General features: G+C 32.9%; 4 protein-coding genes across 5 annotated transcripts; all 4 read left to right on the forward strand.

Annotated features, from left to right (window-relative positions):
- Nucleotides 1–688: 688 nt before the first annotated feature.
- Nucleotides 689–3058, forward strand: LOC110427868 (UPF0481 protein At3g47200-like). Its single transcript, XM_089785557.1, is given in 3 exon segments — nucleotides 689–761; nucleotides 848–2149; nucleotides 2151–3058. Coding segments are annotated over 2 exon segments (1332 nt in total). The 5' UTR covers nucleotides 689–761; nucleotides 848–1619; the 3' UTR covers nucleotides 2953–3058.
- An 8105-nt stretch (nucleotides 3059–11163) lies between these two features.
- On the forward strand, nucleotides 11164–12475 carry LOC110428001 (UPF0481 protein At3g47200-like). Its single transcript, XM_089785575.1, is given in 3 exon segments — nucleotides 11164–11430; nucleotides 11476–11666; nucleotides 11668–12475. Coding segments are annotated over 3 exon segments (1266 nt in total).
- A 3860-nt stretch (nucleotides 12476–16335) lies between these two features.
- Nucleotides 16336–18862, forward strand: LOC110427847 (UPF0481 protein At3g47200-like). 2 transcript variants are annotated; one of them, XM_021443473.2, is made up of 3 exons: nucleotides 16336–16465; nucleotides 16577–16679; nucleotides 17408–18862. In XM_021443473.2, exon 3 carries the CDS (start codon nucleotides 17427–17429, stop codon nucleotides 18753–18755), a length of 1329 nt encoding a protein of 442 aa, XP_021299148.1. In that variant the 5' UTR covers nucleotides 16336–16465; nucleotides 16577–16679; nucleotides 17408–17426; the 3' UTR covers nucleotides 18756–18862. The 2 variants fall into 2 exon arrangements, with proteins under 2 accessions (XP_021299148.1, XP_021299149.1); XM_021443474.2 differs by having other exon boundaries at nucleotides 16346–16465; nucleotides 16560–16679.
- An 898-nt stretch (nucleotides 18863–19760) lies between these two features.
- Nucleotides 19761–20147, forward strand: LOC110427953 (polcalcin Bet v 4-like). Its single transcript, XM_021443616.2, has one exon. The coding sequence runs from the start codon at nucleotides 19761–19763 to the stop codon at nucleotides 20145–20147; it is 387 nt and encodes a 128-aa protein (XP_021299291.1).
- The last annotated feature ends 6065 nt before the right edge of the window (nucleotides 20148–26212 follow it).

Below are 26212 nucleotides of genomic sequence, written 5' to 3' on the forward strand. Positions count from 1 at the left end.
AAACAAAATATATGAATTAAGCTTCTATTTTATTAGGACTAGCTTTTAGACTTGGAATATATGTTTTGCATGGTTGGTTTAACATGTTTGAATTTGTTTTTTGGAAACCACATATTTGGACAATTTATTAATAATAAAAATTAAATTATTTCTGTACTTGTTATTAGAGACACAATTAGATTTTTTTTCCTTTTACAAAAAGAAAGAATTTGATGATCAATTATCTTAAAAACTTAAATTGATAGAAAAATATCCTAATTTTATATTTAAATTCAAACAATTTTTATGGAAAAAGCATTGAAAATTAATTTAAAAAGCAACAACATTTAATAATTTCAATAAGTTAATGCTGAGATTACTTGTCAATTAATGACTACCAGTATGCCTTTATCAGTGGTCAGTTCCCGAAGCAAGGGATGACTTCCAAGGGGGAACTAGACAGACATTACCCTATAATTTTCTTATGTCCTTTATTCTTGGTGTCACATGAACAGCTCGACTTTAATTCATTCCTTCCAGGTTAGACATGCTTTGTCTGTAGTGTAGATTCTTTCCCAACAGGGCATGAAAACAAAGAACTTACGCACAGATTTAAGACAATATTTTAATTGAAATAAAAAAGAAATTATGCTTTCATCTCTCAGGACCTTGTAGTTTATATATAAATGTGCACCCACCATTGACAAGCTAGAAATCATGATAAATAGGAGTAATTAAATTCTTCAGATGAGAGCTTCGTTCCAGAAGATTTTTGCAACTAAGTATACTCTGCTTCTATGCCATGAATTTTTAACTCTGATTAATTTTGGATTATATTGGATCTGTAAAACTTCGTGATTTGTTGCAGGCTGCCCAGAGAGACAGCGGATCACAAGCAATTCGAGATTGAAACTAGAGACTGAACCCAAAATAGCTACTAGCTTGGGACTGGAACTACTTTTGAATTTGGTACGTTGATTTTCTGGCTATGGTTTTCATTCGTATGCTTTGCTTGAATTATGTATTAATTATGTCATTTTTTTAATTTTTAGTCTGTAGTTAAAATTGATCATTTTGGTCCAATGAACTTTTGATTATTATTTTTAACAAAATCATAAAATTATAAAATTTTTTAAAAATTGAAATTTTAAATTTGAATTTTACCTTTTTTAAAACATATATTTTTAAATTTTAATTTTATATGATATTTAAAGAAATAACGGCCAAAGTTGAGTTTGTTTGACCAAAAAATTTCAAAAAGAGAGAAACTAAGTAGGATGGAAGAAGCATGGTTTTGAGAATAGAGTATGAAAAAAAGTAATAAAAAGAGAGCTTCATGAGGAGTGATTTTGTAATTTATCTTAAAATAAATATTATTTTTGAAAAAAAATTCAATAATAGTTATAATTAGCTAACAAATAGATTCAAAAACTAGAATTTTGATGCTCACATAAAACTTAGGGAATGGTAAATAAATAATAGTCACCAAACACATTCATCGCATTACAAACCAACCATTAGGCAATTAATGCGAAGTAAATTTTTTTTTAATTCAAACACATTTTTTCTTTGTAAGCAAGTTAATTAATTCCAGATTCTCAAAACGAATTTTTACCAATAGGAAAAAGAAGTTGAAAATAATGGAACAAAGTGGAAGATCAGACGACTGTAGTGTCGCAATTAATATCGAATCACTGTTATCTTCTCTGCAAGTTGATTTGAGCAATGCTCGTCTATCCATGCCACCAAGCTACTGCATATTCAAAACCCCAAGCATACTTTTCAGGCACAGAGAAAACTCATTTCTTCCCAATTGCTTTTCAATTGGGCCTATGCATCATGGCAAAGAGAATTTGGCAGTCACAGGTAATATCAAAATCAAGTACTTGAAAGGTCTTCTGTGCAGAGTAATTACATTTACAAGTCCGGGAACAATGTCCGAAAAAGATAGCAAGATTGAGCAACAGAAGATTTTAACTGATTGCATTGCTGCCGTTAGGTCGATTGAGAAAGAGGCTAGTGAATACTATGCAGGACATAATTATGCAGCAGAATTAGGGGATGAATTCGTAAAACTATTGGTGCTCGATGCTTGCTTCATTATTGAGCTATTCCGTAAGGATGCTGGAGAGATCACCAAAGAGCAAGATGACCCAATTTTCTCTGTCTTGTATGCTCCAATTTCTGCATCATGACTTGATTTTGCTGGAAAACCAGATACCCTGGCTTGTACTTCAAACCTTGTTTGAAAAAACCAAGGCCCCTTCTGAAACCAAATCCCTGGTTGAACTTGCCCTTCATTTCTTTGCTAATATGTTTTCATCTCATCCACTTCAGAAAGAACCAAGCCTTTTTAAGGACCAAGATATCAGGCATATTCTTGATTTGCTAAGGTTATCCTTAGTTTTACCCTCGGAAGAAATAAAAAACAACCCAGGATCTGGATGGCAACCTATTCATTCCGTCACTAGACTCAAAGAAGCAGGTGTGAAATTCGTGAAAGTTTCACCAGATAGCATCTTGGATATAAAGTTCAGAGACGGTTCTCTTGAAATTCCATCCCTGCTAATACAAGAGACAACAGAAACAATCCTACGCAACCTGATTGCCTACGAGCAATGTTTGCCACATTGTCCGCCAATTTTCACTTGCTACGCCAAGCTCTTGGATAACCTTATTGACACCACCAACGACATGGATATACTATGCAAGAAGGAAATTTTCGACAACTGGCTGAGTCCTGAGGATGCAACCCAGTTTTTCAATAAGCTGTACAATGACACTTACGTCAAGGTATTCTATTACTCTAAACTTTGTGACGATCTGAATCGTCATTGCAAACGGGGTTGGCCTAGATGGCGTGCTTACTACGTGCAGAACTATTTTACCAAGCCCTGGGCCGTTGCTGCTCAAATTTACGCTCTCATCATGTTAGTTCTCACCTTGTGGCAAACCTATATCAAAAAGGGTTGATGATTTTCCCTTTGCCTTAGAAAGTGGGTCTAAATTATTTAGTTGCTTGTTTTGACATGTAAACCAAATCTATTTTAATGCAAATTAGTCAAGAAGAGGTCATTGATTATAACAGTATCACAATTTCCTTATTTTCTAAATAAATTTAAGTGAAAAAATCACCCTATAAACAGAAAGATAGAACACATGAACAAAATAAAAAAAAAATTTGGTGAAAAATTAATTAGTCATGCATGTGGCTAAATTAAATTTATGGCACCCAAAAATTTTCATCTTATATCTCTCCTCCACTTTCTCTTCTCTACATTATACAATGGATCATTTCTAGACTTCCTGTCAGTAAATAAACAGAAGCCCCAAGTTAGTGTTTGCAAAGTCTCAGGTCCCAAGGACTTGGAATTGGATCTCTCTCAATTGTCAAAAGGGAATATTGCAAATGGAAAGTCTGGGCTAATTAAAACAAGTTCTATATATGTAAGATAGAGGGGAAAAGGGAAATTGGATGGTTGTTTTAGGAACAAGGCATTCTATTTATGTGTGGATGGAATTTCTTGATTACCAACCAAATCAGGGTTATTTTATTTTAATAAACTATCAATTCATTCAAGAAGTAAAAATAAAAATACGGAGAAACAATCTATTTGTGCTGATTCATGAGTACTGGAATTCTTATTGTTTACTTTTTCTAAATTTTTTTTGCAAATTAACCATCACCATTAAAGTTATTTTTTTGCTGAGAAATCAGTTTGTTGCTGTGTTAAACCAATGAAAAAGCGAGGACAAATTCTCCTTTACGGTTCAAAGCAACAGCTACCAAATAAAGACAGAAAACAGAACATAGCTAGGGACAAAGATCTATAACAGAGAGCCCTTTGCTTTGCCCACGGTTCCCTTGTACAATTCTCCAGCTTATCACTACTCAGGTACACAACTAATTGTCAACGCTTTGATAATCTCTAGTGTCGAGCTAAACTACTCTCAATCCGCCAGATATAATCATAAAGACAATCATATGGAACAGAATTGGTACCTGTTTTACTGTCCACAATCCCCCACCCTCCTCCTATACGACGGTACTCCCCATAAGCTCTCCTTACCCTTAACAAATCCATGCGACGAACAGCTCATCTCTATTTGTCCCAATTTTGACGAGAGAATCCGCACAATTATTTGCTTCCCTAATAATATTCCAGTAAAGAGCACTTCCAAAGTTTCCATGGCCCTTTGCAAGGGTTCAGGACCCAATGAACGGCTACTATTAAGTCCGATCCGATGATAAGTGCTCTTTTACCCAAATGGTGACTGGCTGAAGACTTGGAGGGCTGTTTTGGAAGCATAAAGTTCAGCAAAATTCGAATCACTTACTCGGATAGTACCCGAAAACAGTGTCAGCATATTGCCCACTGCATCTCTCATAACTCCCCCTTAAAGTCAATTAAGAAGAATTTTGGCAAAAACTCTGCATCCCACAACAAAAACATTGGCTAGTTTTTGCCCCTATTAACTTCAACTCCTTAAACCAACTAAGCAAGACTCTCTTAACCTTACCGTCTTCCCTTACCAACCAACGCTTAACAGAGTACCTCCATTAATACAACCACTATGGTTTTGCTAGGGCCAGAAGATTGTACATGTAATAAGGACGTGGATCACCGTCTCGTTCGGAAAAACAATACCGTTTCACCTCCTTTTGCTCAGCCGAGAAGAAGAAACTTTCCACCTGCTTTAACGGAAGCAGAGTTGATATCGGTATTTAGGCGCTTTGATGGTGATGGAGACTGCCGCCTCAGCTGGCAAGACCTTAAGAATGCATTCCACAGCCTAGGTTCCTGGTCTCCATCCTACCGAGCTCTCACGGCGCTTTGTCACGCTGATAAAAATCGAGACGGATACATAAGCGAGGACGAGATGGATGACCCTATTCGGTATGCTTTGAGTTGTGGGTATTGTGCTCGGTAGAATCACCTAATTCTTCATTCATAGCTAAGATATATATATATATATATATATATATATATGTAGTTATGGTATCTAGCACCTCTTTCCTTTGTTGTTAAAGTTCTTGAGATGAAGGAAAGAAAAATAATTTTGTCTGTTAATTTGGTAGTTGTAATTTACCAAATATGCTTAAAATAAAAAACAACAGAATATAGCTATCATAGCAAACGAAAATTCAAACATAACTACATATGATTAATATATAGTTTTATATTTCTCTATCAAATCATAAATTTTATCAATGAAAAAGGCTTTACAAGCTTAGTTTCTAATGAATGGTAAGGCCACGCACAAATTAATCACCACCAGAAGTAGTATACATATTGATTTAAAGTGATAGAAAATTTGATGAAATGTAGCTATGGTCAATATATATATATATTAATTCTCTTTTCACATAAGAAAATTTCCCACCTGATTCTCCATTTCTGTCTGGTTTCCATAATTCTTGTGTGATGTTGCATTTTCAGCTTTACCTCTTGCTCATTCAAATCTCGGGCATTGCCAATCAAATCCATTTGCTCCCCCTTATATCCTTTATGTCACCAATTCTTTCCTTCACCATGTCACGTACATTCTTATTCCACTGTTCGATGAAAACTTTCAGCTTATTTGACTTTGTTTAATTTCAGCCTAAAACCCTCTCTTCCTTCCACTATTGTCGAACATTGCTGCCAAAGTCTTTGTCTGTCCACCAGCAGTTAAAACATTTGAACGGTTTGGGGTCCGAATCCACCGTTTCTGAAGATATCAAGATCAGGCAGTGATCCAAGTATGCCCGTTTTAAACTTCTTTGACAAATGCTATGAAAGTTCGTAAATAATTCAGATGTGAGTAAAATTCCAATTACATCAAACTGGTCCAATACCACTTTTTTATTTACCTTTTATTTCATCTATATGGTCATAAGTCATATATTGAAGATATATACATTCTAGTCAATTAACATTTTTTTTTTGTGAAGTCAAACTCAATCATTTAGTATCCTCTAGTATAATAAATGAGGCAAAAGTTTATCATTTGAACATGGAAAGATCCAAGAAAATTAAATTCGACTTTAAATTTAAAAAATCATTCGCATGAAACTAAAATGGTTCACAATGCCAAAACTCGGTAGATTCAACCTATCCAATTGCTCTATGACTCTTATGGTTCACAAGAAAATTTATCATATATATTTTCAATCAGGGAAGTTTTAGGTAAAAATCTTAAATTGAAGCCGTAATGCTCTCACCTTTACAGAAAAAGAAAAATCAATGGTGGATTTTAACCAAAAGGAAATGGTTGTATTCTATTTCTCACCAAACCATTTTAGAATTTTACAGAAATTACTAACATGCAATATAGAAATGCAATGCAATTTCAATTCTCTGCTGCCTATGGAGAAAGCACTACAACATTTTTTACCTTTTGTTGTAGAAAAAATTACAATCATAGTGAAAAAGTTCAGCTTTAGCCAATGTACGAAATACTTAGTGAAAATTAAATCTTAAAATTTCCTAGAATCCTTGTATCCTACAAGCTGACAAAGGCTTTAAAAGAAATGCAAGAATTAACTGTAGCTACACTCGGATAGGACGTCCTAACAAAGAAACCAAGAATGTTTGTTGCGTGAAGCACCTAACAAAGGCTCTAAACGAAGAACGACTAGTGCTGTTGAGATATGCAGCGGATCCGGATTCCAACATCTGGATTAATTCCAAGATTCGCTTCTCGGAAAAGCATAGGAATCCACGTGTTCTATGAGGAGCATTTAAATTATTGTAGTAATCAAAAGACTTTAACAAGAAAGCGCCATGACATTACTCCATCAGCTTGTAGGATATAAGGATCTAGCAAACCAGAACAGCAATAGTTAGTTAAGCACCGAACCAAGATGTTTTAGAAAAAAATAGGTATATATAAAAGCAATTGTTTGTGATTAGCTGTTGATTTGTCAAGATTTTTTATTGTATTTTAAATGTCTGTTTAGATTATTTGTCTACTGTAATTTCGTCTTTGTATTAGTGATGTGTTGTATGTATGATATTTTGTTACTGTAATCTTTTATAGCATAATCAGTTTTTTAATCCAACTATTGTATCACTGCCAATATTTTAATGTAATATTTTGCTTTATCAAAGAGAAAATCGAACCAATGTGACAACCCAAGAAAAGGGATTCGGTCTGATATAGCTTCCCTTCTAAGCATGATGGCATTAAGTAAAATAGCCAACTAGAATGACCTTTATTTCCAAAATTCCAAAAACCCTGGACAAAATTTAAGGAGAAAAATATAATTATACGTATGTATTCCCTCCAACAATGACTAATCACGAATTTGAGAATTCAAGATAAGCTGCCACTGTCCTACCTTTTAATAGACCTTCATGCATGCAGCTGTCGCAACGCTTCCTTATATGCCTAATGTACAAATTAGCCTCCTTGCCCTGTCATGAATTAATTAATTAACAATTGTGAAGAGATTTTGAACTTTGGATCATTGAACAAAAAACTAAGAAAGAATATGCTTTCACCTTTTTTTTTTTAATGAATTTCGATAATTTTACAATGTTCTTTACCTCTTTCTACAAGTCTTTGGTCACCAACGATATCGTACTTTGTCAAAGTAAATCTAGGACTTTAGCCTGGGAGCGTTTGACCATATACTTTGTTCACTCCAAAAATCCCAAAAAGGTTCTAAGCTTTAACTAAAAGCATTCCTGAATCCAATTGCATCATGTTCTTCTCTATCCTATAATAAGTTCCCAGCAATATTTTAGTATAATATGATTCCATTTCTTTTTTAGGGTGATTTAACTTTTTTTTTTTGTTACAATAAAACAAAGTCAAGAGAAGGAGGAAATTCGAATTTAAATGGATTGTAACCCTAGTGATTAAGGGTAGTTAAGCAAATTATTGACCTTAATTTACATATGAAATGTCTAAACAAACCCTGAATAATAAAAAACATTTCAGTTTTGAAAAATATAAACACAGATAGAATGGAATCCCAATCTACAAAACAATGACGTAAAGTATCAAGAGTGCAGCCAAAAATGAAAGACTAAAACACCAAATTAACTTTACCACATATTACAGAACAAAAGAGTTGCAAGCAAATTAAGAACCTCGTAAACAAGATTAATGCAATTATATACACTTTTAGACCAAAAAGAAAAATGTGCACACCACTTTAATTTTTGAAGATCCGAAGGCGTCTCATGTGATACAAATCGTGTTAGACATTTTACAAACTGTGTTAGACATCAACAATAATAATGGAAGAATGAAAAGAAGAAAGTCCTTTGAACAATTCATGAGTTATGTTTGTTCAAATAATTAAGTTTGTTCGAATAATTATGGTGAAAAAGCAACAATTAGATTTGTTGGAAAATAAACAATTATGTTTATTGAAAACAAACACTTGTGTTTGTTGAGAAGAGGCATCTTTGTCTACAAATAAACTTTCTTTTAAGATAAAACAGAGTAAAGGAAAGAACAATCTTTTTTTCCTTTCTTAATATTTTTAAATTTTTTTATATTATTTTACTGCAGAAAAATCTTATAAAAATTTGATAAGACACCAGTAGATGTTTAGTGAATTAATTTTATTAGTGTAAAATGTAATCAATTATTAGATTTTATTATATTTTTAAAATTTATATGTCAATAATTATTTTGTATACTTTAAATAAGAGTGAATAAAACTTAAAAAAAATGATGTTATTACATGCCTTAAAAATCATTTCTAAATTTTTTAATTTTGTTCTAACAAATTGGTCCTGTGGGTTTGCTTTTTTTACAAGACTTGTCCATGGCTTGGTTGCTGGTCAAATCCATGGGCTTGACCTGACCAAAGTTGGGTTTTGGACAAGATGCTTAAACTTTCAATCCAATCTAAGATATTATTTTATTAGTATAATTTTTTATTTAATATTTAATTTTAATATATTAATATAATTTTTATTATATTTTAATAATAAATTTATTCCTTTGAAATATTAGATGTTAGTATCACTCACGCCTGCTAGTAATTTTTATTTTTGAAAGGCAAGTGAATTTTCATTGCATCTTTACAAAAATGAAGCAATGGCTAACAAAAAGGGACCACTGCCTATACAACAAAAGAATGTACCCAGCCAATTCCCAGACAATCATAAAAAGACAACAGTAACCATATACATCAAAGTTTCACATGGCTCAGCGGCCACTACCAACATTAAAACCATTCTCAGCTTGTACAAATTCAACACCCACGAGTATGTTATAAGGTCTTTGGAACCAAATTTGCCATGAATATGAAACAGAACAAAGTGAACTTCCGACTTTTAGGAAACAAATATATGTTTGGGATCTGTTTTATAAAATTGAAATCATTGACCTCACCATTACTTGTCAATGGCTGAGATCATAGAGTGTGGAAACATATACGTTTATCACTTGTCAGATCTTGAAGCAAGGGATAACTTCCCAAGACAACCATTTTTTTTCCAACTTTTCTCATTTTCTTTATTCTTGGTGTCGCATGAACAGCTCTCGACTTTAATTCCTTCCAGGTTAAGGTGATAATTAAAAAGAGTTAAACATGCTTTGTCTGTAGTTTAGATTCGTTTCCAAGAGAGTTGTGTCATGGATTTATGTAGTTTTATATGCATGTATTCTTAACTTGTGCATGAAAGCAACGAACTTATGCACTGCTTCATGACAATACTTAATTGAAATATAAAATTATACTTTCTTTTCTCAGGACCTTGTGGTTTGTATATAACTGCGTATCCAACACTGTCTGGCTGGAAATGATGATGAATGGGAGTAATTAAGTTCTTTAGATCATAGCCTCGTTCCGATTTGCCACTATTTACTACACGGCTTCTTGGCCATGAATTTTCAGAGTAATTTCCCATACTTTCCTGTCTCGAAAGAGTTCGAAATTCTTGTCATGCCAATTTACTGCCGCCAACTCTGGTTATTTGATCCGTAAAATTTCTCAATTTGTTGCAGGTTAATGAGAGAGCAGATCACAAGCAATTCAAGATTGAAACTAGAGACTGAACCCAAAATAGGCTTGGAACTGCTACTAGTTCTTTTGAATTTGGTACTGATTAATTTTTGGCTATGATTTTCACTCTTATGCTGGCTTAGTTGATTTGAATTATGTATTAATTATGTCGCTATTTTTTTAGTCTGAAGTTAAAGTAATCTAAATTATTTTGTACTCCTTTATCTCATAATTTATTTTTTTGAAATTAATAATTACGGTCAAAGTTGAAATTATTTGATCAATATAGATGGGTTCATAGGAAAAGTAGTGTTGTAAATAAGTAAAAAAGATGTGCTCATTAAGTGGGTGAGAGCAAGATTGACGTAGTATTTAAAGCATTGGGTGCTATGATAGGGGGTGATAGACAAATTGTAAAGAATAGGCAAGTGGTAGAGTATGTTGAGAATAGGACAAAGAAAGTCTAACCAAAAGAGAATTTGAGAGAGAGGGAGAGAGAGAGAGAGAGTGAAAGTGTATTTGTCTATGCTCAAGAATTCTTGTTCTACCAAAATGAATTGTCAAAAAATTCTATATATAAAGTCTTAAGAAATAGTTTCTCAAGAACATACTTTAATGTACGTAATGAATAAGAATATTGAAAAAAATTTAATATATAGATATAATATGTAAATTACTAAGAAGAGTTTTATTATGCATATTAAGTCACATTTACTGATACTCATTATGTGATTGTTGAAGTAGAGACTTTTCTAATAGATGACCATTAATAATATAATGAGACTTGAGTAGAAGGCAAGAGGGAAAAAGTAAGAGATAACAAGGTAAGAGGAATAAAACGCTTGTATTTTTACAAAAGGTTTAAAGGAATCAAACTTTCTAATTATCTTTAAATTTAAGTCATCAAGTCAAATTCTTCAAAACTTCTCAAAGAGAAACTAATCCGTGAACCATGTCATTTGTTCAAGATTACTTTCAATGTTATCAACATCATAAAGTTCTTCTACTCATTTTGGTTATTCTCATTGTTGCTTGTATAACATTATGCTTAACACATTAACACATTCTTTGAACTTGAGGTATCACGTTAACACATTCCTTATTTGTATGCAAGTTAATTCCAAATTCTCAAGTTCTTTTCATGCCTTTTTTATAGCCAAAAAATGAAAGTTCTCAAATAGAATTTTGCTCCATAGGAAAGAACAGTTGGAAAAGAAAACAAGACTAGAATAATGGAACAAGTTGGAAGATTAGATGACAGTACTGCTGCACTTAATGTTGAATCAGTGGTATCTTCTTTGAATGTTGAATTAAGGAATGGTCATCTATCCATGGCACCAAGCTGTTGTATCTTCAAAACCCCAAGCATACTTTTCAGGCGTAGAGAAGACTCATTTCTCCCCAATTGCTTTTCAATTGGGCCGATGCACCATGGCAAAGAGAATTTGTTAGTTATAGAGAAAATCAAAATGAAGTGCTTGAAAGGTCTCCTGTCCAGAGTAGTTACATTTACAAGTCTGAAGATAATGTCCGAAGAAGCCAAGGAGATTGAGCAACAGAAAATTTTAACTGATTGCATTAGTGCCGTTAAGTTGATTGAGGAAAAGGCTAGTGCTTACTACGCAGGAGATGATTATGCAGCAGAATTGGGTGAAGAATTCGTAAAGATGTTGGTGCTTGATGGTTGCTTCATTGTTGAGCTATTTCGTAAGGGTGCTGGAGAGGTCGCCGAAGAGTAGGGTGACCTGTATGCTCCAATTTCTGCATCATGAGTTGATTGTGCTAGAAAAACAAATACCCTGGTTTTTACTTGAAACCTTGTTTGAAAAGATCAAGGTCCCTTCCGAAACCAAGTCCCTGATTGAACTTGCCCTTCATTTCTTTCTTAACAAGTTCTCATCTTATCCACCTACTATAAAAACATACCCTTTTTCTAACCATGATATCAAGCATATTCTTGATTTGTTAAGGTCATCCTTGGTTTTACCATCCGAAGAAAGAAAAAACCACCCAAGATGGCAACCTATTCAAACTGTCACTAGACTCAAAGAGGCAGGTGTGAAATTCGTGAAAGTTGTAGCAGATAGCATCTTGGATGTAAAGTTTAGAGACAGTTCTCTTGAAATTCCATCCCTGCTAATTCAAGAGATAACAGAAACAATCTTACGCTACCTGATCGCGTATGAGCAATGTTTGCCGCATTGTGCACCTATTTTCACTTGCTACGCCAAGGTCTTGGGTAACCTTATTGACACCACCAACGACATGGACATACCATGCAAGAGGGATATTTTCGATAACTGGCTGAGTCCTGAGGATGCAACCCAGTTTTTCAATAAGCTGTACAATGACACTTATGTCAAGGAATTCTATTACTCTAAACTTTGTGATGACCTGAAGCGTCATCGGAAACGAGGGTGGCCCAGGTGGCGTGCTTACCATGTGCAGAACTATTTTACCAAGCCTTGGACCATTGCTGCTCAAATTTACGCTGTTATCATGTTTTTATTCACCTGTTGGCAAGCCTACATTAAAAAGGGTTGATATACTCCCTTTGGTTAGGAAGTGTGTCTTATTCAGTTGCTTGTTTTGATATGTAAACCAAATCTGTTTTAATGCTAACAAAAGGAGAAGAGGGTCATCTCTTATGACAGTATCCCAATTTTCATATTTTCTAGATAAATTTAAGTGAAAAAATCACCCTAAAAACAGAAAATTAGAAAGTAGATGAACAAATAAAAAAATTAGTTAGTCATGCACATGTGTCTAAATTAAATTTAGGGCACCTAAAATTAACATTTGATATCTCTTCTTTGCTTTCTTTTCCTTACAATTTGTCAAAAAAATTTAGTTAATTGTAAAGGGGCTAGGGTTCTTGTGATAGGGAGAGTAAGCGTTGCAAACAAATAAAAAAATATATATCAGAAGAGACGAAGAAAAAGATTGAAACAGTTCTTGAAGTATTGAATGTCTTGACAGGTGGAAGAGAATAGATAATAGTAAAGTAATAATTGAGGATAGGTAAAGAATAAGCGAGCCGTAGAGTGAAGTTGAAAAGCACTACAAAGAAAAGTGCTAGAGAAAGAATTTAGAGAGAGAACCTATGAGTGAGATTGCTTTAGCCTCGAAGAGAAGGTCACTAAATAAATTGTAAAGGTTCTATATATAGTGCCAGAAGTGGTGGTTATTCAAGAATAGGTTTTAATATGCATAATGAATGACATTATTATAAAGAGTATTAATATAAGTAATTGTGACTGTAACTTATTATATAGATATTAAAATGGTGAATTTATTGCATATAATGAGCAATGGTTAGAAACTTATTATATGACTGTTGAAGTAATTGAACGTAATAAGACTTATTCTTAAATGTAAAATAATAAATTAAGCCAAGGTATAAGTGAAAAGCTATACAAAAACAAGTTAAAAGAAAAAGGTGTACATGAACATGTATTAAAAAAAGCCATATGTGAAATACAAACAATTTAATCTAATTACAAACCCAATCATCAATATTTTCTAGAAGAGAATAGATGAATAGTAGAGTAATAATTGAGGATGGATAGAGAATAAGCGAGTAGTAGCGTGAAGCTGAAAAGCACTAAATAAAAAAGTGCTAGAGAAAGAATTTAGAGAGAGAAGCTATGAGTGAGACAACTTCAGCATCGAAGAGAAAATCCCCAAATGAATTGTGAAGGTTCTATATATAATAATAGAAGTGACGGTTATTCAAGAATAAGTTTTAATGTGCATAATGAAAGACATTATTATGAAGAGTTTTAATATGAGTAATTATTACTGTAACTCATTATATAGATATTAGAAAGGCGATTTTATTGCATATAGTGAGCAACGGTTATAAACTTATTATATGATTGTTAAAGTAAATGAATGTAATGAGAGTTGTTCTCGAATATAAAATAATAGAGAAAAGGTATACGTAAAAAATTATATGAGAACAAGCTAAAAGAAAAATGCGTACGTGAACATGTATAAAAAAAGCCATACGTGAAATAGAAACAATTTAATCTAATTACAAACCCAATCATCAATATTTTCTGAAATCGGTGCCTAAATAAGGGAAGGGAAGGGACACAACTAAGTCAACCAATATTTTGCATGACTATAATTTTCTAGAACATAACCAAAGTTAATCCTAACAACTAAATTAACCAAGATGTTTTTGCAAACATAAGTGTAGATAAAAAATAAATGTTTGTGACTTGACAGTAGTTTGATGAGATTTTTTAAATTATTTTTTATTTATTTTTATATGTAGAAAGTTTAAACGGTGATTATATTTTAAATTTATGTTTAGCGGGTTTATCTAGTATAATTCTGTCTTTGTACTATTGATATTTTGTATGTGTGGTGGTGTTTTTGCTGTAATCTTTTATAGGATAACCAGTTTTCAATCCAATTATTGTATTACTTGCAATATTTTAATATAATATTTTACTTTAACAAGGAGAAAATCGAACCAATGTGACGATCCAAGAAAAGGGATTCGAAATGATAAAATGTGTTAAAGCTTCCCTTCTAAGCCTAAGCATGATGGCGTTAATTGTATAATAGCCAACTAGAATGACCTTTATTTTCAAAATGCTGAAAAACCTTAAAGAGAAAAATATAATAATATCTATATTCCCTCCAACAATGGCTAATCGCGAATTTAAGAATTCAAGATAAGCTGCCACTATACTAATTTTTATAAACCCTTCATGAATGCAGATACATAGAAACGCTTTCTTTATATGCATAGTTTACTAAGCCAACATGCCCTGTCATGAATTAATTAATTAACAAGTGTTAAGAGATTTTGAACTTTGGATTATGAAAGAAATATAATTAACAAAGAATATGTTTTTGCATTTTTTTATGATGAATTTTGGATAATTCAACTATATTCTTTGCCTCTCTATGCAAGTCGTTGGTCACCAAGGAAATCTTATTCTCTTGTCAAAGTAAATGTAGGACCTTAGCTTGGGAGCTTTTGACCATGTACTTTATTCACTCCAAAAATCCCATGAAGGTTCTATGCTTTAACTAAAAGCTTTCCAGAATCCAATTGCTTCATGTTCTTCTCTATCCTATAATAATTTCCCAACAAGAGGACAAACAAAATCTAAAAAGGGAATGGATTTATGCTCGATTTAAATGGAAGCATGAGTTTATTATATTATTCCATTTCTTTTATAAGATGATGTAAATTTTTTTGTTACAATTAAACAAAGTCAAGAGAAAGGGGAAATTCGAATTTAAATGAATTGTAACCGTTATGATTAAAGGTAGGTAAGCAAATTATTGACATTAATTTATATACAAAATGTCTAACAAACTCCAAATCTAAAAAAACACTTCAGTTTTAAAAAATAAAAACTCAAATAGAAGGGAATACTTATCTACAAAACAATGACTCAAAGCTATAAAAAGTGCAACTCAAAAATAAAAGACGAAAACCCCAAATTGACTTTACTACATATTACAGAACAGAATAATTGCAAGCAAATTAATAACTTCACAAAGAAGATTAATGCAATTATATACACTCTTAGAACCAAAAGGAAAATTGTGTATATAACTTTAATTTTGGGAGATTCGAAAGCATCTCATGTGATACAAATTGATCCTCCTAATTCAGTAGTTTGCTTCCTTACTAGACTTGTCCATGGGATTGGTGGCTTGTTAGGCCCGGAGGCTTGACTTGACTCGAGTTGGAACTTAGACATTATATTTTAAACTTGGACTTGAATTCAGTCCAATTCAAGATATTATTTTATTAATAAAAATTTCTATTTAATATTCAACATTAAAATAGTAAAATATTTTAATAATAAATTTAAGCCAACCATCTATTTCATCAAATTAGATATTAGTCTATCACAGTCAGTAGTATGTTATAAGGCCATTGGAGCCAAATATGCCATGAGTCTGAAACATAACAACGTGGACTTGCCATAGTTTAGGAAACAAATATAGGTTTGGAATATGTTTTATAAAGTTGAAATCATTGACCTCACCTTTACTTTTCAATGACTGCCACAGCCTGAGATCGCAGAGGGCGCAAACATTGATGTTCATCACTTTTCCAGATTCTGAAGCAAGGGATAACTTGCAAAGACAACATTTTTCTTTCCAACTTTTCTTATTTCCCTTATTCTTGGTGTCGACTTTAATTCCTTCCAGGTCTAGGTGATAATTAAAAAGAGATAAGCATGTTTTATCTGTAGGTTAGATTTGTTTCCAAGAGAGTTGTGTCATGGATTTATGTAGTTTTATATGCATGGATTCTTAATTTGTGTCGACAAAAGCAAATAACTTATGCACTGCTTTATGACAACACTTAATTAAAATATAAAATTAAAGTTTCATCTCCCAGGACCTTGTAGTTTGTATATAAATGCATAGCCAACGTTGTCTGGCCAAAAACATGATGAATAGAAGAAATTAACTTCGTCAGATCAGAGCCTAGTTCCAGAAGATATTTGCCACTATCTAATTTTACTCAGCTTCTTGGCCATAATTTTCAGGGTAATTTCCCAAAGTTTCCTATCTTGAAAGAGTTGGAAATTCTATGCATGCCAATTTCCTGCTGCTAACTCAGATTATATTGGATCTGTAAAAGTTGTTGATTTGTTGCAGGCTGCTGAGATAGAGCAGATCACAAGCAATTCAAGATTGAAACTAGAAACTGAACCCAAGATAGCTGTTAGCTTGGGACTGGAACTAGTTACTTTTGAATTTGGTACGTTGATATTCTGCCTATGATTTTCATTCATATGCTTGCTTAAGTTACTTGAATTATTTATTAATTACTCCACTTTTTTTTAGTCTGAAGTTAAAATTATCAAAATTATTTCCGTTCCATATTGTTTGTACCTTATTCATATTTTGGTTCAATAAACTCAACTTTAATTATTATTTTTAACAAAATCATAAATCTAAAAAAAAAAATTAAAAGACAATTGTCAAAGTTGAGTTTGTTTAACAAAAAAAGTCAAATAGAGGTAAACGAAACGAAAGGAAAAGAGTATTATTCTTTTTAATTACAATTATTTTAAAATCGAAGTTAACATAATTATTTAAAATTTAAAATAACTTATAAATATCCTTTCAAATTCTTTATCATATGAAATTCTTTCTTTTTGAACCCTATTTTTATTAAAACACTTTTAAATTGCAGAAATTCCTTTTGAAATTTTGGAAATGAAAAAATGATAATGATCCTTAATATTCTCTATGCCATTTTTCTAACAAGCTGAATATGGTCAAGAGACAAGCATGGTTTTTGAAATAGAGTTCGAAAAAAGTAATAAAAAGAGACTAATTTAGGAGTGATTTTAACCCAAATACATTCTTTCTTTGTATGCAAGTTAATTCCAAATTCTCAAGTTCTTTTCATGTTTTTTTCTCCCTTTCATCCTTATTTATCACCTAAAAATGAAAGTTCTCAAGAAGAATTTTGCCCAATAGGAAAAAACAGTTGAAAACAATGGGAAAAAGTGGAAGATCAGATGACAAGAATGTTGCAATTGATGTTGGACCAATGTTATCTTCTCTGAAAGATGAATTGATGAATGCTCGTCTATCCATGGCATCAAGCTACTGCATCTTCAAAACCCCAAGCATACTCTTCAGGCACAGAGAAAACTCATTTCTCCCCAATTGCTTTTCAATTGGGCCTGTGCACCACGGCAAAGAGAATTTGGTAGTCACTGAAAAAATCAAACTCAAGTACTTGAAAGGTCTTCTGTCCAGAGTGATTACAAGTACGGAGAGAAAGTCCGAAGAAGCCAAGGAGATTGAGCAAGAGGAGATTTTAACTGATTTCATTGATACCGTAAAGTTGATTGAGAAAGAGACTAGTGGTTACTATGCAGGAGATGATTATGCAGCAAAATTAGGTGATGAATTCGTAAAAGTATTGGTGCTCGATGCTTGCTTCATTATTGAGCTATTCCGTAAGGATGCTGGAGAGATCACCAAAGAGCAGGATGACCCAATTTTCTCCATGTCCTGTATGCTCCAATTTCTGCATCATGACTTGATTTTGCTAGAAAACCAGATACCCTGGTTTGTACTTGAAGCCTTGTTTCAAAAAACCAAGCTCCCTTCGGAAACCAAGTCCCTGATTGAACTTGCCCTTCTTTTCTTTGCTAACATGTTCTCATCTTCTTCACCTCCTATAAAAACAGGCCTTTTTGCGGGCCAAAACATCAAGCATATTCTTGATTTGTTAAGGTTATCCTTGGTTTTACCATCGGAAGAAATAAAAAACCACCCAAGATCTGGATGGCAACCTATTCATACTGTCACTAGACTCCAAGAAGCAGGTGTGAAATTCGAGAAAGTTACACCAGATAGTATCTTGGATATAAAGTTCAGCAACGGTTCTCTTCAAATTCCATCCCTGCTAATTCAAGAGACAACAGAAACAATCTTACGCAACCTGATCGCGTATGAGCAGTGTTTGCCACATTGTGCACCTATTTTCACTTGCTACGCCAAGGTCTTGGATAACCTTATTGACACCACCAATGACATGGATATACTATGCAAGAGCGAAATTGTCGATAACTGGCTGAGTCCTGAGGATGCAACCCAGTTTTTCAATAAGCTGTACAATGACACTTATGTCAAGGAATTCTATTACTCTAAACTTTGTAATGAACTGGACGTTCATTGCAAACGACGGTGGCCTACATGGCGTGCTTACTATGTGCACAACTATTTTACCAAGCCCTGGGCCATTGCTGCTCAAATTTACGCTGTTATCATGTTTGTTCTCACCTTGTGGCAAACCTACATCAAAAAGGATTGATGATTCTCCCTTTGCCTGAAAAGTGTGTCTATATTATTCAGTTGCTTGTTTTGATATGTAAACCAAATCTGTTTTAATGCAAATTATTCGAAAGGAGAAGAGGTCATTGATTATAACAGTATCACAATTTCCTAATTTTCTAGATAGAACACATGAACAAAATAAAAAAAAAAAATTTGGTGAAAAAATTATTTAGCTATCCATGTGGCTAAATTGAGTTCATGGTACCCAAAATTTTTCATATATCTCTCTCCAGGCTTTCTCTTCCCTAAATTATACAATTTGTGATAAAAAATTAATTAATCATGAACTCACCAACAATGAATCATTGCCAAACTTCGTAACAATGAATCATTGCCAAACTTCGTGTCAATGAACAAAAATGAGCCCCAAGTTAGTATTTGCAAAGTCTCAGGTTCCAAGCACTTGGAGTCTGATCTCTCTCAACTGTCAAAAGAGAATAATATTGCACATGGGATGTCTGGGCTAATTAAAACAAACTCTATACAAGTAAGAGGGGAAAATGAATCTTAGGAACAACTCATTCTATCTATGTGTGGATGGAATTTCATGATTATCAACCGAGTCAAAGTTTTTTATTTATTTTGTTTTATTATTACAAGCTATCAATTTATTCAAAAATTAAGAAAAAATATAGAGAAACATTGTATTTGTGCTGATGCATGAGTACTGGAATTCTTATTCTTTACTTTTTCCGTGCAATTTCTATTGTATTAACCCAATGTAAAGGAATTTCACTTTCCACTGTCATTTTCTTTTCCCTTACCTTTTCCAAAATTTTTATGCAAATTAACCATCACCATTATAGTTAATTAACAAGAATTTTGGCAAAAACTCTCCATGGCTCACTATAAAAACCGTTTGCCAGTTTGCCTCAGTTAACTTCAAATTCACTAAACAAACCAAGGCATACTCCCTTAACCTTGCCTTCTTCCCATCACAACCAAACACTTAAACAAGAATACCTCCATTAAAATTGCCACTATGGTTTGGCCAGGGTCAGCAAGTTATACGACTAGTAAGAACCTGGATTACCGCCTTGTTCGAAACCAAAACAACCCCAAATCTACAAATGATTGCAGACTACATACCTTTGGGCATAAGGGTACCTCCAACACTAAACTTTCACCTCCTCTCTTTACAGAAGCACAGTTGACATCTGTGTTTAGGCGCTTTGATAGTAATAGAGACGGCCGCCTCAGCAGGCAAGAGCTTAGGAGTGCTTTCAACAGCCTAGGTTCACGGTTTCCAACCTATCGAGCATTTGCCGCCCTTCATCAGGCTGACCAAAATGGGGACGGATATATTAGCAAGGACGAGATGGATGATCTTATTCGTTATGCTTTGAGTTGTGGGTACCATGTTCAGTAGAATCACCCAATTATTCATACTTAGCGAGAATATATATATATATATATATATATATATATATATACACACACACACACACACACTTATGGTATCAACTACCTCTTTCCTTTGTTGTGAAAGTTCTTGGGATGAAGGAAAGAAAATAATTTGTGTGTTAATTACTTTGGTAGTTATAATTATATAGCAATCATAGAATACAAAAGTTCAAAGCAAAGTATAATTAATATATAGTTATTGCATAATTAATGTCAAAATTTGAAATCAAATTAACACCGTTTCATTTATAATTTTGATTGATTAAAAATATTTTGATAATCATAATATATGGCAATTAATCATATATATATATATCTTGCATGACTTGTATTTTACATATTTCACATCACATTGATGCAAGATAATTAATATATAGTGAATAAGCGAAAATTTTTTCTAGTCTTCAAATATAAGGTGTTTTTGGAAATAATACTATTAATAATTTTAATTGTTTTTAACCAAAAGATAAGATTTTTGGACAAAAATACTCTTAATGAAACACTATCATACACATGTAGATAAGTGAAAAAAATATGCCCAAAATTTATTACACAACATTTTGTCAAAAACATCCTCTTGTTGCATGAGATGATTTCTTTTGATTTATTGGACATTGAAGTAAACACAAATGCTAGGTATATAACATGACTGGTTTATTAAACGATCATTTCATTCATTCTCAAAGATAATAAAGTGTTCGAATAAGTTCAAAGCAAAGTAATCAATCACAACAAATAAGTTGGCTACACACGGCAAGTCAATGAGTGCCAAATTTTTTGTTATGTTTTTGAGTGGGTTGAGTGATTTGAATACCATATTGGTTAAGAATGTGGCTGAGGGTTTTGTTGTTAAACGGCATTTGGTGCTGTTTAAAGTTGTTGAAATCCTTAAAGATATTAGACGACATGGCCATTTGGTCAAATGTTGTAGCACATGGATAGAAAATGGGCATGGTGTGTAACAATCTAGGGATTTCGCTAAATGCATGAATATGGCGTGTAGCAACCAGTGAATTTGAGGCATTATGTGTATCATCGTAGGATTATATGTATGGCATGTAGCATGTTATGAATTTTGGGCATAGTATGTAACAACATTGGTATTATTCAAAGAGTGTAAAAAAATAAATATTTTTGTGAATGTTATGGAGCTTCTCTAGTTAACTGTTCAATGCGTGTAGCTTACATGAGCATTATTGTATTCTGTCACAGATGGATTTCAAAGAGTTTGAGAACATTGATGTGAAACAAAAGGAGAAATCGATTATGGTGACTCCTAAGTTAGGAAAAAGTGAAACCATAAATCTATACTATTATGGTTACTCCAAAAGTGGAAAAAGTGAAACAAGAAATCCCCAAGGGTTACTTCTGCGCTAGTCTCCCACACAACATCATGCTTCACAAAATCAATGACTCGGTGCAATAGAGTATTCGTACAAAGTAACTAGGAGAAATAAGCCAAAATGGCCACAATGTCCAAGGAGTAATCTTCATGTTTCCTATTGTGAGTTGAAGATTAACATAATTAGAAAAGTGGGAATAGAAGAAAATAAGATTAATCAGTTGGACATGTGGAGATGTTTGCATCGTTGCACTGGCTTAGGGTTGAGTGTTAAGTGTTTAATGGTTGAAGGTTTAGGTGAGGAATGATATGAGAGAACTATAATTTAGTAAAATATGACTAAAGTGGAATTAATAGAATTGTATTGTACTTAGGGAATGACTTACAAATGGCTTCACTTACATGCTGAATTACATAGCTATTTATAGTAGCTGAAAGGGTTTAGGTAGACAAAAAACATATAAAGAAATTAATATTCAAAATGGAGTAACTTAAATGAAACAATTTTCAAAGAAAGCAGGTGAAGAGACATTTAGTCTTTATACAGTTAATCACAGTAATGAGAATCAAGACTATTGATTTAACATCTTAAAACTCTACATCTGAACTCAAAGTTGTTGGGTGAATACAAGTGTTTCTTGGTATGATGCTTTTAAACAAACACATAAACATGTAGGCTATCTGTCAGTTGTTATGCATGGTGCATAACAACTTTATTTGTTGGCATGGCATGTAGAAACATTTGGTAATTTGAAAGGTTTAGCTCGACAGAAAACATATAAATAAATAATCAAAATGAAGAAACTTCAGAATGTAATAGTTTTCAAGGAAGGCAGGTGAAGAGACATTCAGTTTCTATATATTTAATCAAAGTAATGAGAATCAAGATTGCTAATTTAAACATCTTAAAACTCTACATCGAAATTTAAAGTTGTTGGATGAATACAAGTGCTTCTTGGTATGATGCTTTCAATCAAACACATGAACATGCAGGGCATCTATTAGTTGTTACGCATGGTGTGTAACAACTTTATTTATTGGCATGGCATGTAACAACATGGATAATTTAGGCATGGCATGTAGGACAAGGCAAAAAAATATTGTTGTTACATACAATGTATCAACATTCAATTTTTAGGCATGTACTGTAACAATTTAGCGATTACACAAGGCGTGTAGCAACTTAGTGATGATGCATGGCATGTTTTAATTGAATATTGTTAGGTTGGCATGTAACAACTGAAAATATTTAGGCATGGCAGGTAAGAAAAGTTAACTTGTTCTGGATGGAGTTTTAAACACTCAAAAGAGTATTTTGAAGACAACCTGTAAAGCAAATCTTCAAATTCTCTTAACTCTCTGCATGTCTTTTTATTTTTTTGAAGAGTGGGCTCCAATTGAGGTTTTTCTAATGCATTTTTTATGAATCAAAATGTAATTTTTTTTCCCATTGAAAACAATTGTTTTGTAAAAAAATTGAAGAAAAACCCATGTGAAACCTTAGGTTTAGAATTTTCAAATTCTCGTGTTTATTCAAGCTTTAGGGCCTAAATTGATCCATAGAAAAGCTATTTCAAACCATTGTGATCATTCCAACTATTTAAGTTTCATAAAAAATAACTCAAAATCACAATCCCCAAATGGCTAGTCGCCCCAAGTGCACGAAAACCACCGTTGGGCAACATGAAGGCAACAACAGCATTGAAAGACTCAGTGCTTTATCGGATTCAATTATGTCTGAAACACTGTCCTTGCTTCCCATAATATATTCAGTTCACATCTTCGTTTTATCAAGTAGGTGGAAGATTTTCTTAGTTCGTCAATTTCTACTCTTGATTATACAAAGATCATGAAGGTTATTGACTTTTTGGGTATATTCTATCTATTGTATTATGGTGAAGTGTTGAACAACTTTAGTTATAGATGTTCATTAGAGATGATTGTTGAGGTTTGCTGCCTTTCAGTCTCTTTAGAAATAAGACACTCATCCAATTGGAACTACGTGTTTATACTATTATTGTTATAAGCATCCCTACTAAGGTATCTTTTCCAAGTTTGAAGACTATCCATAATGGTGATGTAGACTTTATGGATGATGATGCAATTCGAAGGTTGTTGTCTAGTTGTCTTGCACTTGAAGAGTTGTTGATTTGGTCTTCTCGTCAATCTAAAAGTCTTATTAAGTTAAATATTTGTAAACTTGACTTAAGAGATTGAATTTATATGATCATGGTAAAATGTTTGATAAACCTTTTCATATTGGCCTTGATACCCCATGGATTTCGAGATGAGTTCAACGTTGATACTACACGGAATGAGTAATGTTCGATCACTTCAATTCAATGATTACCCAAGAATATGGTATCCGCATTTAGTCAAATGAGGAAATATATAAAAGATTATATGGTATCCACATTTCGTTTACAAATATGCAATAACCCATGAATATTTACATTAATAAACGATAGCCTACTATTATAAAATATTCTTATGCACCATGCCTACTATCGTATATTTTGTTCCACGCCCATTTAGTATGCAAATATTGTGTGTCTATAAACGCCATGTCCACTACGCACATTCTGCTTGACATGATGTGTTTGAGGTTTGTTCGTACACCCAAATGATAATTGTACAAATATATTTACATGTTAGAAGGTTGCAATGTGTTACGCAATATGAAATCTTGATGGCCTTTTAACATTATGTTTGTTTTTTTACATGGCGCGTACAATCATATGCACAATGTCATAGTCATTATTCATGGAATGCCAAAACTGTTTTTGGCATGTAGCAATATTGAATATATGAAAACATGCGTACTATAAATGGTGTGTGACAACAAATTATATAAGCCCGGTATGTAGGAGCAATTGCATATTATCGATGGTGTGTAACAACACCGAATATATTCGAATGGTGTGTTCAATCAATTTATACCAAATCTGAAGCTTCTAAATCATTCAAATGAAAGAAAATAATTACAAAGTCCACAAATATCTGTAACCCTAAACCAAGTTATCCATACACATTAGCCTTTGTATAAATTCATCCCTAATTAACATGCCCAACATAAGTAAACTATTTAACAACTACATGATCAGAAGCCATAAGAGTTTGGTGAAACCAAACTCTTCATGTATGTTTTTGCCTAAAACCATTACCTTATATGAGTAACTTTGACTCTTCTGTAGGTGCCTTTGAGTAGATTAAACAAGTCTAATATATTTAAATTTCTCCTTACTCTCAAGTAAGGCCACCTCCTCCATTTGCAAAAAGGACTTCACTGTTTGCTAATATGCATATTTGCTCTAAATGATGGCTTGGTTTCAATGGCGGAAGATTTGTAATTGTCAAGAACCTTATCCAACTCTATTTCGTTTTATCCATCTCCAGTTTTCAAATCTTTATGCTATTCTCATCATTGTTTTAAGCCAAACTTAGGCATCCTCTGAGCACTACCACTGTAACATTTTTATCATGTCTTCATCTTGTATCATTAGGCGAGTTAATTACAACAAACTTTTCAGATGTTAGATGAAATTCAAGAATTTCACAACACGAAATTTCATATTTGTGATGGCCACGACTCGTTTCGCAGTTCACATTCCAATAAATGACACCATCATGAATAGTCCCTAACCATTCATGATCTATAAAGGTTATAGGAAGAGAAAAGCCATCAATTCTTCTCCAAGTATTAGATTTCAATGAATAAACATCAGCGATGACTTCAAAATAAAGATAAATGTACCTTATGGCTAACATTAACAAATCTTATCAGTATGTAATTATGAGTAGACTGATCATACCCAAATCCAAACGTGTCTTGCAGATATTTTCCATATAACTCGATGGTGAGGGGGTAAGCGAGATGTAGTTTCTTAAACTCTCTTATACATGGATTCAATATAATAAGAGTTTCCCTTGGCATAGCAATGCACAAAAAACCATTACAAGACCCTAACAATGCAAGATAATGTATTGGAGATCACTTTTTCTCAGGATATGTCATAAGAAAATTAAGATTGGACATTGTTTTCTTATATGGTTCCAAGCTCATTGATTGAAGAGAAAACTTAGAACATAGACAAATTTGTTGCATACTGTTTGATTTATTGAGATGCATCTGGATGAAATAAGGTCATCTACGTAAAGCATTACAAAATTTTCACAAACTTTGAAATCACATAATAGATTTTGGAGGAAGTCTAGCCAATATCCTAATCAATAAATCATCCTTAAGTTATACCAATCTTTTCTACCTCTTTTAGTTTTCATTATTCTAGTTTTTACGAATTAGTAATTTGAGAGCGACTTTTCTATTTTGGGAGTGTATTCAATTTTTTGAACTTTTGTTTGTCTTAGACTCAACATCCTATTCAAAAAACCGTTATAAAGTCCTATAAAGAATCATTAAACCATGTTGGAAGAGACTCAATATTATTGCAAATTAATAAAAAAATTTATTAAAAAAAGGATTTAAATGGAATGTCTTAACAATTGCATGCTAAGGCATGGCATGTAGCACAAATTGCATTTAAAGGCATGGTGGTTAACAAATGATACATACTACCTATGGTTTGTTACAACACAATATATATGCATGTCATGATGGCCTACATCAGGCATGGCATGTTGCACGATCAGTTATTTAAGGCATGGCATGTACCATCTTACCTCATTAA

This window comes from Theobroma umbraticum, unplaced genomic scaffold (assembly GCF_002168275.2).
Source record: "Theobroma umbraticum cultivar Fairchild unplaced genomic scaffold, ASM216827v3 scaffold_239.0, whole genome shotgun sequence".
Classification (NCBI taxonomy): domain Eukaryota; kingdom Viridiplantae; phylum Streptophyta; class Magnoliopsida; order Malvales; family Malvaceae; genus Theobroma; species Theobroma umbraticum.

Coding starts and splice junctions, on each gene's coding strand:
- LOC110427953 (XM_021443616.2), top strand. CDS start 19,761: ATGGTTTGGCCAGGGTCAGCAAGTTATACGACTAGTAAGAACCTGGAT.
- LOC110427847 (XM_021443473.2), top strand. CDS start 17,427: ATGGGAAAAAGTGGAAGATCAGATGACAAGAATGTTGCAATTGATGTT.